This window comes from Thamnophis elegans, chromosome Z, assembly GCF_009769535.1.
Source record: "Thamnophis elegans isolate rThaEle1 chromosome Z, rThaEle1.pri, whole genome shotgun sequence".
Classification (NCBI taxonomy): domain Eukaryota; kingdom Metazoa; phylum Chordata; class Lepidosauria; order Squamata; family Colubridae; genus Thamnophis; species Thamnophis elegans.
The window spans coordinates 92,079,227-92,092,489 of NC_045558.1; the positions used below are offsets into that span (position 1 = coordinate 92,079,227).

Below are 13,263 nucleotides of genomic sequence, written 5' to 3' on the forward strand. Positions count from 1 at the left end.
GATGCTACATTGCCTGGGATCTATATTAGCTTGCAAGATAGTAACTATAAATCCCATCTCTGTTCTGTTCTCCAGTAGACATCTGAGCAAGGACAGCTTAAATGAGCAACCTTCTGAAGATAGAAAGGACTTTCTTTACTAGAGTTGAGAATTGCCTGAAAAATGGCCCCTAGTTAGACTTTTCTGTCTTTTATATGTATATAAAGTTTCCATGTAAAATCCCAAGTTTCTTTATCTTCGTTGCAGTAAAAAGCCCTCTGCCATTTTGTGTGGGCTGATTTGAGTGTATGCTGTATTTCTTCAAAGGCCTCCTATCTTCGTGTGTAAGCTAGAGAAGTAGAGATGACATTTTTGAGACTCTTCAGAAATTAAGCAAGAATATTCATCTATGTAGGTGCATCTATTAGAATTGTTACAACAGTCCTAATTGAATGACCTAATGGGAATATTGCCTTGTTCATTTATTAGCAGGGGAAAAGTAGTTACAGTAATATTCTTCCCTCTCTTCAGCTTTGACAGAATGTAGTGTTAAGGAGGTCAAACCAGCACAAGAATTTGTGAACAGCAGTAAAGGGTGACAAATGTTGAGTGCTCACTTTCGCTAATCAGCCAGGTTGGAGAAGGGCATTTTTATGTTCCCGTCCTGTCCCCCTCTGCAGACAGCTATGTCTCTGGGCCTTTTAATAGAGGGAAGTGGGAGTAGAAAAGCTGCTTGTACATTTTGCAGTGATCTAATTTCACTTGCCCATCCTTTTCAAGTCCCACAAGCATTTTTATGTCTGCATATCAAATGTTTTTTTTAATTAATGATGTTTTTCTTCTTCAGCTTCTTTAAATGTAACTGAACATATTTTCTTTTATAAACTAAATTTGTATATTACTATATCTGATGTATGAAATTGAAAAGATTATTAAAGATTTTTGTCATTGCTACTTGCTCTGTGTATCTACTGCAGCCAGTCTAACTCACAAAAATGAAAATGTGTATGCATAGAAGACTACAGTAATAAAAATAATGTTTAATAAAGCATCTAACATTTTTCAGAAAAACATCAGCTTGTAGTACTACTACATCAGTAGTAGTAACCAATGCCTAAATATTTCCTTTTCCCCTTTTAAGCTCCATTTTTTTAAAAAAATGAGAGGTAAAGAATCATGGTTCCACCACAAATGCGTGCACAACAAAAGCATGCCTGACTAAACCGCGGTGTCTAAAGCGCGGTGCCAAAACCGCGCGACAAATGAGCGACTAATTAGTCCTAAAGCGCGCCGACAAAAGCGCGCCAACAAAAGCGCGCCGACAGAAGCGCGCTGTAACGTAACCCTAAACCTAACCCTAAACCTAACCCTAAACCTAACCCTAAACCTAACCCTAAACCTAACTGTAAATCTTACCTTAAATTAAATCGCGCTTCTGTCGGCGCGCTGTTGTCGGCGTGCTTTTGACATCGCGGTTTTAGCGCCACGGTGTTGTCGGCGCGCTTATGACGTTTGCGCTTTTGACGGGTCACGCAGAATCATAAGTATACAGAACTAGCTGTTTGTCTTCTGAAAATCTCTTCCGAAACCAAAGTCTCAGGTTGCACTTGCTTCACACAGAAGGTTTGTCATGGTGGAGATATTGCTTTTTGACTCACAGTTGTATGAGAAATTAACATGGTAATTCCATGTTATATATAATGATCGGGTCCACACATCACTTTAAAATGATAACTTGGTTAAATGAAGGAATAAGCAAGGTGAATTTCTTGCCCCCTCCTGTATTTCTTTTTCAGCTGAATGATGACACACCTAAACCCATTCTTCTCTGTGTACATACGTAGCAAAAGCATATATTTGAGATGCATGTCACTTCTGTTTTAGTCCCCGGAAATATTCAGCAACTTTTACCAGAAGCTTTCATTTATATTTTCTGCTACTGTTTGCATTATAAATAATGCCATAGTAATTGCCACACTATGTCTTTGTTCATTTTTGTTCTTCACAGTAAAGACTTTTCTCCCACAAATTTTAATTTTCTAAAGAAATCGGTGGCATAAATAATAAAAACAACAAGATACAATAGTACTTTAAATGAATGGAATCAACTGAAGGCTCTTTCACTCTTTCCAAACACCAGGAATTTACATAGTAAAAGATAATTAAATCTAGTTTCTAAACTAAAACAACTACAGGAAAAAGATTCTAATTAAAATTAGGAGACCTGGACTCTATAACTTCTTGATTCACCTCAAACAGGTTGATACAGCAACATACAAGTGGAAGAAATTATCCTAAAAGGTTTTTAAAATGGAGTGATAATACAGAAATCATTGTAATGTAACAGAAGGTCAGTGTTTGCATCCTTTACAGAATTTGTATTAATAAAATAACAACTCCAGACTATTGTAGAAGCCACCATATTCTGGTTTTAAGCAGAAGTGAGAAAAAAGTTACAAGGAACATGAGAGTCATGTCTTAAAAAATATACTGGTATGACCTCTATTTTAATTATAGTAATCATAAAACAATCTAGTATGTTTGGATGCTTAGCATTTTATGATAAAAAAAGTCTAGATGTGGTGATGGAGAGAATTTAGAAAGCCTATAATCCACTAAAGAAAAAAATAGTCCTCTTGTTATTTAGATAATAAGTGATCTCAAAAAATTGCATCTTGCATACGTAAATGTGCATCTCTAAGCCTGATCAAAATCCTTATTCTTAAATATGCCACTCATGTAACTTAAAGGTAGGGCAGGGTACTTGAAACAATGAACAAATTGCAACAATTACTTCATAGCTATTAAAAGGTTGGAGGACAGTTTGGGAACCTAGCCACGCTTTATTTGCCTGTATCAATTGACCACTAAAACAAGTTTTATAAAAACTGAATTATATCAGAAAAGAGAAAAAGCAGGAACAAGTTACTTGAGCTGCATCACATCCTATCTTGCCAGTTTCCCCATTGAGTTTGCATATGAGAAACTGGTGGGGAAAATTACAAATGGCAATCATATCATTATGGCTCTTTGCAACTTACAGTAATTACACGCTGGACATACAAATGCCCTGATGGTGATTATCTGACTGCGGGGATGTTACTACAGCCGTAACTTGGAGGACCAGTTTTATGTCCCCTTTTTTCAGTGATACCGTAATTTTGAATAACCATTCAAATTTATGGTATCACTGAAAAATGGACATAAAACTGGCCCTTCAAGTTACAGCTGAGCAAATAGATGTAAACTGAGGGCTATCTATAGTAGATGGTGACTCAAACTTGTGAATGGAAGTACGGTACATGGTACAGTACTATAATGCACAATCTTCATGGTGTACCATGTTTGCTGGTCAGTTTGCCTTCTATATACGTAGAAATGCTATCTGTACAAGATTGCTCATTACTGGCTGGCTTAGTATGACTTACTAAATAAGATTTAATTTTATCTAAATAGGTCAGGCTTACTCTTCTGGCCTGAGTTAAGTGGATGGAATTAAGCATAATTTACAGGCTCCCTGGTAATAGTGGAAGGCATTCTGAAACCTTTTGAAAGACAAAATCTTTGACTTTACATTCAAAGCTTCAATAAAATCGAGAATCTGGTCAATCTCCAAAGGTGGCAGCTCCTTATTATATAAATGATCAATGTTTGTGCCTATGATTTATTAGAAAATTTTATTGTGACTTGACTGATTGTCAACAATCAGTTTATGTGTGCGTGCAGGAGGCTGGTGTGTGTGTGTGTGTGAGTCAGTGAGTGAGTGACACTCCTCTCCTTTTGTGAGTTTTACTGCCTTCTCTCATGCTTCTCCATACAGAAAGTCTGTGTATGGAGCTGGAGAGCAAGCGAGCACCAGAGACGGCTCTTCCATGCTAAAAAGGCAGGAGGAGGGATCTTTGTAGCTCACGTGTCCCTTTTCTCTCTTGCTCCCCCCCTGCAATTCTCCACAGTTCTCCCTCACATCATGTTAGGCTCTTCTATCCATCACTGCATAATCAAGAGGAAGAATTTTTGTCTTTCTCCTGTCTGTCTCCAACTCTTTGCTGGTTCTGATTTGCCTCTGCAAAAGATTCCCATCACCTGCCCTCAACTGCTTTTTCTTCCACACCTCTTCTTCCACCCTTCTCTTTCTCAGAAATAATCCAGAAGGAAGAGCAAAGAGGAAAAGCAAGGAGAGGCAAGGCAAGGACCAGTAAGAATCCCAGACTTTCAATGCAAAGCAAAAGAAAACGAAGAAGGGCACCACAATCTGCCTTCCTTGCATGCCAGACAGCTGGTGCCAACTCTGGTTCCGATTATGAAGGCATTATGAGCTGCTCGCTCCAGAACTGGGTGTTGACAGCTTTCTGCTGCCTGCTGCTTTGTCATTCAGGTGAGGGGAAAAAAACTATTTGCTTTGACCTCCCAACTTTCCCCCCTTCTCTCCCCCCCCCCGCTCTTTCTCTCTCTTTGTATTGCTTTGGAATAGTGAGCACTGTGTGAGGTAGGAAGCTGGTTACAGGCACTGGAGTACCATTCAAGCAGTGGGAGTTACATTGCATACATTTCTCAAAGTGACAGGGAGCACCATATTTCAATCCTGCCTCCTTTCTACCCCCCACCTTCTAACAATGGCTTTCATTATTCACCTTTTGGAATGGGGCACATGGGGAGGAGGGTGCTGCAATTTGCTGTTTGTAAATATCCCTTGTTTAAAATCTCTTCTTTATAGACACATTTTTACATTCCATCAGCTGGGACTGCAGTCTTTTCTGCTGCATCGACACATTTTCTGCAGTTTCTGTCTGAGGTGGAGATGGTTAAGCAACAGCTGGGGAGGGTGGCTAAAATCGCCTGTCAGGTTTACCTGGGAATAGGGCAGGGGGGTGGAGGATTTCAAGCTTATATGGGTGACAGCTCTGCTCATAGATATCTTGATAAACATGAATGAATTAGATGAAAGAATCTGGGGAAATGGGAAAAAGACTGAAATTCTTGGAGATGCAGTAACCCAGGGTTCAGCTTAAGTATTTTAGATGCTGGGGCCAGTCCAAAAATACATGTGATTATAACAAACAAAAGGAGACACAATCCTTGAGTACATGCAGAGTGCATTCCCTTCATTGTTCCAGGAAAGGTTTAACCTCAGCACCTGTCATTTTTAGAATGTAAACTACTGGGCATGCCCAAAAGAAAGTGAATCAGGTTGTGAGAAAGGGCACCGAGATGGCCGTTTTCAATATGGATCGGCTTTTCTTTATACTAGCTATGTGCAAGTGTTCTGCCAATCATTGACATTTAGTATACACCAAGGTTTGGCTTAGCTTAGTTTGACTGAGAATGCACTCAGGTCTTCTGGAGCTCAGCCTACAATCTAGGCCAGCTTATCTGAGTATATTCAGATTTTTGCCTTCTCCACTGATATCAAAATGACCTGTTTCCCTTCCACACCAGATTTTATAAACAAGGACTTTCACTTCCAAGTGGATTGAACCCCTTTTGTTGATCTTCCCTACTCTTTTCTCTTGGCTTTAATTGCATCTTGCACAACAATTGTTGATTTGTTCTGTTTTTCTTTTGGAGGTTTTGTGAAGGCAGATCCACAGCCTGGTGATTCGCGGAGGTGGGTCCCAAATTCCAGTTGGCGCAAAAGATGGGGTATTTCAGAAATCACATATCCCACTAGGCTGGTGAAACACAATTCTGGGGGAGAGATCCAGAAGTATCAGCTGGACACAAGAGTGAGAAAAGAGACTGGTGGCAGCAGAGGAGGCGACAGAAAAGGAGGAAGCCCTGTAAGTGATTCCAAGAACCTTCTCCCACTCACCATTTCATTAGCTGGTTTCTTTTTCTTCTCACAGCTTTGTACTAGGGTTCCTACCAATAAGGCACAGGTGCTTGTGGGAGGAGAGAGCAGACTCCAAGCTGTTCTTTGAAGCCAGATGGTATACACATGTAATGGCTGGGTGGCAATAGTTACTTCTAACTTTTTAACTGGCAGCACTTTGGGCCGCAGTTTTAGACAACTCAAGCATTTTTCCAGGACAAGAAGTAAAATATTTCAGCTGGCATTCCATCTCCTGCCCCCTGTTGCCAAAGCCAATTCTTGCCAGCATTCTGAGTTACATATGTCATGGGAAGGGACTTTGGAGAAGTTATCCTTGTTCAGAAGATGTTTTCATCCCAAAACATCACTTATATTTATCATTCCTATGGAATCAGTAGCAATAATAGTTGTTCATATATCTTACTAAGCTATGATTTATTGAATCATAACTTATTAAACAAAGTACTATTATTTGGATTTACACAGTACAGTGTACCATAAAAACCAATGACTTTTCTTTCTGCAGACCATTAAATTGTCATAAAAAATGAGAACTACTACATATGCCAAGGCTAGCAACATACTGACATGCATTCCCCAGATATTACCCCAAGGAGCCCAAATGAAATAAAAAATAATCAAAGAATGAATGGCCATATATGATGATATTTTGGTATTCTCACCTAAAACACTGTAAAAATTTTACCAAAACTACTACACCCTTGATAATTTCTTGAGACTGATAGTGTATAAAAACATGTGAAATACACTGCAATGTTGTGGCACAAATTCTGCCCTTGTGCATTTTTATGCAATGCAAGTTCAAAAGCCAAAGCTTGTGTCATGATCTCACAACTCACATTTTATCATTTTTAAGTCATTACTGGTTGCAGATGCTTGTTTGTATCTCTGTAATTTATTATGATCTCAGTCTTTTATTCAGGAACTACTAATGGATGATAATTAATAAACATAATAAGACTTCCAATTACTATGTGCGTGGCCCACCTATGGTCTCTAATTATAGACTGAGATCACTGACAATCGATCATGGTTTAAAAAGCATACTATAGGCAAATTCTAAACCCAAGCTAACAAAAATGTACTTGCAAGACTTGCATTGCTCTGTTAGAATTTGCTCAACTGATTTGACTCTGCCTGTAAAAGCAGCCTATTGCCCCCCAGTTGGGTGAGGTCAAGCAGGAAGCATTGCTTTTCCATGGTAGAGACAGCCCTCAGGAAGACTTTTCCCGTCCATCTTTTTCCACTTGGCAGAAGATGAAGATGAAATTCTTTTAAGAGGGCATTTAGAACATGAGCCCACTTGACGGTTGTTGACAGTTGTTAGTAGGTTTTTCAGTATTTTGTTTCTGTATTATTATATATTCTGTGTTTTATTCCTTTTTGTAAGCTGCTATGTATCTGTTTAGATCAGTGTTTCTCAACCTTGGTAACTTGAAAAGGTGTAGACTTTAATTTCCAGAATTCCCCAGCCAGTATGGTTTAGATTGTGATGTGATATAAACAAACAAACCACAATTGCTATATTCCTACAACAATCTGTCTTCTTCAATAAATTGAATCATGGCTGAAGACGATGACTATATTTTATAACCTGCTGAAGCACAAACTTGCTAACCTGTATTATCTAGCCTAATGTGTTATGTGAACTTAACTCTTGAGCTGGTAATGCACTGCAGCTAAACTCATCCTTCTGAAATAAGGTAATATGGTGTGGATAATGGGATCTGGGATTATTTTTTCACCTTTTGGAGATGATAGACATTGCTCTAGAACCCAATCTGAAGAATTCAAATTATGGACATCATGGAGGGACATCAGAATAGTATAATACCTAAGGAAGTTAAAATTGCAATTGAGAGACCGCCTGCTGCCAATTACCTCCCAAAGACCCGTTAGATCACACAGAGTCGGCCTCCGGGTTCCGTCCACCAGCCAATGCCATCTGGCTACCATCCGGGGCAGGGCCTTCTCTGTAGCAGCTCCGGCCCTTTGGAATGAACTCCCCGCGGAGATTCGGACCCTCACCTCTCTCCAGGCCTTCCGGAACGCCATCAAAACCTGGCTGTGCCGGCAGGCCTGGGGTTGATGAGTTCCCCTCCCCTCTCGACTTGTATGGCTGTGTGATTCTCGTGTATTTAATTACGTGTATTGTGTTTTATGTCCCCTTTCCCCCCCTGAGTTGTTCGCCGCCCTGAGTCCCTCCCGGAGAAGGGCGGCATACAACTAAATCAATCAATCAATCAATCTTTTAAATAGATATCAGTAGTTTAGGATTACTTCCATTTCCTATTTTCTTTTTAGTCAATTTCATCTTTGTCAGTGTTTCTTGAAGTAGTACTGTTGGTAATTAAAGATGAACTTTACATACTGAGCACAATATAAAAGCAAAATATTTCACAATTAGTTCTCAATTTGTGTCCATGAAAAAAGAAACGATGAAAGACTAAAACTGCTAGAAAATAGAAGAACTATTGTACTTGCAAGATGTCTCGGCCATCCTTATTCGTTTTTAAAAACTCTTTAAATCTGAGTTTCCAGATAGCTGAATTCCATGATTTTAGAAGCAGGGTATTACGAGGTCATTATTTATGTAGGAGCATATTAAGTAAACAAAATCTTTCTCAGAACTGATCAGCTTTGCAGTATGCAGTTTCTGATTTAGCATTCATATAAACATTAAATCAATTAATGCTTAATTGATTGCTGGTTGTGTTTGTAGACTCACTATCCAGTTAACCAAACCATAGTTTACTGAATTCGCCCAACTCTCTATGATGGCACAATGCATGGAACCAAAAGCTAGCCAAACATTTTTTAGTATGCAAATCCAATTTTTGGACTATTAAAAGAAAAAAAAAACAGACAGAAGTCACAGAACATTAGCAGCAAAGCAATAATGCATTCTTAAGTCATTCTAGATTGTTCTCCCTTTTGATGCTTGCCTCCGAAATGAGAACTTTTTTGAAAAATGAAAAATTTAATAATAACATTTACCTTCACTCTCTTGCCCATACCTTTTCTAGCATTGTTGGATTACAACTCTCATCACACCTAGCTAATTATATTGTATTTCCTATCTGGAAAGCAGCAAGTTAGGAAAAATAGTCTGAATAGATATGTCATTTACTTCCTGATTTCAGTTCACCTTTCACCCTTTTGTGTTCTGCTGTCTCTGCTTTCTGTTCCTTTCTCAAAGGCTGTGTTTACATATAACCCTGAGCCCCATCTGACCGCATTTTAGTTTTGCAAACATACCCATCCAAGTTGTTAGCATGTTGTGTGAACTCATACTGGGTTCACTAAAAAAGAAAAAGTTGATAAATTGCAATTAATTGTGTATTACAAGCTCAGCCAGTGAGAATTATGACATTGCTGATTTTGGATTCAGAAAGGTGGGAGCCTAGATAGGATTGTGATAATTGCATTATGTTGCCATGATTCAAATGGTGTGATTTACATTCTTGCATCATGAACATTTGTGTCTGTTGATGTTATGATGCACAAGTCAATATTCTGATGCACAGAGCCTGTTGTGGACATGTATGCTTGTCATAGATAGTTTCTTCAGGAAAGATATGCCTGACCTTTATAAGGATACTTGCATAGCTATTATAGTGTAATACAGTAATAGATTTTTTATAATGTCTCAAAACATAAAGCATCATTAGTTAAATATTTGTGGGAAACTTGTGCATTCCTATTGGATCTCTTAATCTCATCCGCTCACATTTTCATCTTTCTCTTGTTCTACGACCTCAGTATGCCAACAACATACTGTAGATTAAATTAGAGATCTTAAAGCAATTGAGAGAAGGCTTATATGCAGAACTGCCTTAATTTTAAAAATCCTGCCAAGCATAAGTGGCCAGGGGATGAAGCTGCAGGGAGAATTGGATATTTTTGACAGTTTTTCTTCTTTCTAAAAAATAAATAATAAAATTTAAAACTCCAGATAATAGCTACATCAACTACCAGGTTCAGAAAGTTGCTATACTCTTAATAAGTATAGAGTATAGGGGTGAGACAAATTGTTCCCCAAGTATAAAATCTGCAAAAGACCCACTTGCAAAGTTTAGAGAATTTTTGTTCCCTGGAATGGCCTTGGCTCTGCCTTCCTTAAGCAGGAAAAATGGAAGAAAAAGCATTGGTCACACAAGTCATTTTGCTTTGCTGCATTTTAATTCTGGTTCTAACCATTGTGAGATCCCCTGGAGTTGTGCTAGGAATTAACAGTTGGTGGCATTCTGGGAATTTAATTCCAGAGAAGATATTAGAGATGGACAGTGAAGTATTTTCTGGCAGGACCTGCAGAACTGGCTCACTTCCCTATGCAAAAAGACCCACTTGCAAAATTAGAGTGCTTCCAGATGGACTGCTCAATGTGCTGCTAATCGAAAAACACCGTAGAGGTAGTCTATCTGTGGTAAGAATAAAAAAAGGAGGGTTATAATACAAGAGACAGGATGATTGTGCAATGAAAGCCTTTGTCAAGAAACATTTGTGAGATTGCTGGAGAGGTAGTCTCAGAGTGGGAAAGTTGTTTCCTTCGCCCCATGAATGTATTGTATTATGTTTTCCATATTTCACTAACTTGAGGCCCTCTTTAAAATAATAAAATAACATTTACCATGCTTCAGTATTAAATGCATTGTATTGAGTCCAGTTTCCAATTAATTCAGTGTGACAGACTTGCCATTGATTTCCTTGTAAAAAATATTGAACTAGCTTAGTTTGTGAGCCAGTTTGGGAGAGTTGTTAAAGCACCAGGCTAGAACCTAGAAGACCAGAGTTCTAGTCCTTCCTGAAGCACAAAACCAGGTGTGTGACTCTAGGCCAGTCAATTTTCTCAGCCCTAGGGAGAAGGCAGCAGAATATCACTTGGAAAATTGCAGGAACTACCCCAATCGCCAGGAGGCAACAGTGACACAAAGGCACAAAAACCCTATAATAAACAATTACCTTGATTTGGGCCTAACACTGTCAATATAACAAAGCAAGAACATCCAGGTTTTAGAACAATGACCCCCAACTTTTCATGGACTGGCAGTGGTGGCAGTGAGGGTTTGGGGGAGGAGGGGATGGTTTCTTGTACATGCCCATTGCTTGCGCAAATGGAGCTCTGCGTACTCACCTGCCATTTGTATGGCTTGGTTCCCAACAGGACAGGTATTGGGGAACCCTGTTTCAGAAGGTTCCCATTCTATTTCATTCTGAAAATCTTTCTTCTGGAATTATTTTCTGATGGCAAAAAGTATCCCTCCCTCCAAGCATCCCTACCTAAGTTTGGGGCATGTCATTGTCATATACCAGTTACTAACTGAACATTCAGACACTGTTAATGTAAAATAACTCTAAAGGAGGCAGGGTAGAACAGTAATTCATACAGAGATGCAGCAGCCTCTTTCTTCTGAAGATAAATGTCTGGCAATAATAACATGATCATACATCATTGCATATTAACTGTTCCTGTGGGCATATAACTTGGCAATTATTTAGTGTTAAACTAAGTAAGACCACAAGATCTATTATTGCCTTTCCCAATGTTTCTAGGTGTTTATTGTCTTAATTGAGACAAAGTGGAGTAAGGTAGACTACGACTGGAAAGATCCAAGGAAGCTGTACCTATTGGTCCTAGCTGGACCAATTTCACATATTATGTGGGAAAATAGAAGAGAATGCATTGTCTTGAACTGTTGAGTTAAAAGAATGATATGAATATTAATAATAATAGTAAAATATACTTTACTTAATTGATACTCAGGATTACCATCCTACCAAGACATTCATTTCAGAAAAATAAACTAAAAAAGAACAAGTAGAAGTGAAACAATACAACTTAAAAATTCAGCCTCCCCAAACATTTAAGAGCAAAAAAATTTTGCAAGGTAAAGGTAAAGGTTCCCCTTACACATATTGCTAGTTGTTCCCGACTCTAGAGGGCGGTGCTCATCTCCGTTTCAAAGCCGAAGAGCCAGCGCTGTCTGAAGACGTCTCCGTGGCTGGCATGACTAAACGCCAAAGGCGCACAGAACACTGTTACCTTCCCACCAAAATGGTCCCTATTTTTCTACTTGCATTTTTACGTGCTTTCAAACTGCTATGTTCGCAGAAGCTGGGACAAGTAACTGGAGCTCACCCTGTTACGTGGCACTAGGGATTTGAACTGCCGAACTGCCAACCCTTCTGATAGACAAACTCAGCATCTTAGCCACTGAGTCACCACATCACTCTTGATTTTATAGAATCATTGAAAATATGGGACATTGACAAAAATTGGCAGAAGAACGTAGTTAAAGGCAATCACTGGGAGGTCTCTCTCCCCACTGTTTCCATTCTGATCTGTAAGAAAGTTCCAGCTCTAATTTTTTTTCTGATCCATTTTTGCCTTCTACGTTTCTTTCTTCAAAACCTCTTTAATGGATTCCATTAAACACTTTATTGTAGGTGTATGCAAGCGTTAAACTAGATTTAATTGAAGGTGCGCAGAAGATCTCATCCATAATGAATTAGATAATCACTCTGCTAAGATGGGAGCAAAAGTAGAATTGCTGCTGCTGCTATGGCTATATGTGGGGGAGTCACACAATTTATATAACAATACATGTAATATAACCAATTATAGTGGGTAGGTGATTCAAACTGTAGGTCCCATTTATGTTTTTCATTCTGTCTGTAGTTCCACCAGAGGATAGTTTATTCCAGAACTAATCTTTCTGTTGTCTAGATAAGTAAGTGGGCAGAGGACAGGTTGGGCAAGGCAGGACAGTATTAAAAATTCTAATTCTGCATAGTGCCCTGTTTATGATAAAGCTTGTGAGATGTTTCATAAATTTTTCTGAGATCTTCTGGCATTATTTTGTTTTACATTCTGACAGATTTGCATTTCCAAATTTCCAAAATTAAACAAATCTAGAATTTCTACCCAACATTTTTTCATTCTACATTTTTATGAAAGTTCACATGATTTCATTGTAGAATGGTTGTATTTCAAAGTTGTATCTGTAGTCTTCTGATCTTTTTCAGGCCACATTTGTATAACAAAATGTGATCTTCTGTAAAACTTTGGAAAAAGGATTGATTGTTTTCAATAGCAATAGTGTCTTAAATTAAACTAGTTGCATATTCCTTTCAATCAGCGTGCTTGGCTTGATACTGGTGGACAGCTGATTAATTAGTCATACTGTTTTTTGTATGAACATGGAACTGATCATTAATTTGCTACAAAAGAAATAAATGAGATCAGTAATTAAAGACTTCTTCATAGGAATGGGAACTGATCAATTAAGAAGTAATTCAGTGTTCTGAATAAAAAAAACAAAACACAAAACAAAACAGAAGAGGTGGAAACTGAAAAAACTATTAATTTCATCAATGTAGGGAAACAAGCTTGTGATTTACTAATCATTATAGAATAAACTTAGTTATGGAAAAAGGAAATTGTAGGATTATAT

The 13,263-nt window shown here is 38.4% G+C and overlaps 1 protein-coding gene across 5 annotated transcripts in view; it reads left to right on the plus strand.

Moving 5' to 3' along the window:
- The window catches only part of ADAM11 (ADAM metallopeptidase domain 11), a 108,825-nt gene that overhangs the window by 17,484 nt on the left and 78,078 nt on the right, over positions 1-13,263 (plus strand). For all 5 annotated transcript variants that reach the window (XM_032236714.1, XM_032236718.1, XM_032236715.1 and 2 more), the window contains 2 exons: positions 4,118-4,354; positions 5,545-5,756. In XM_032236714.1, the coding sequence (XP_032092605.1) occupies positions 4,195-4,354; positions 5,545-5,756 (372 nt within the window). In that variant the 5' untranslated portion in view covers positions 4,118-4,194. The remainder of the gene's footprint in view (positions 1-4,117; positions 4,355-5,544; positions 5,757-13,263) is intronic.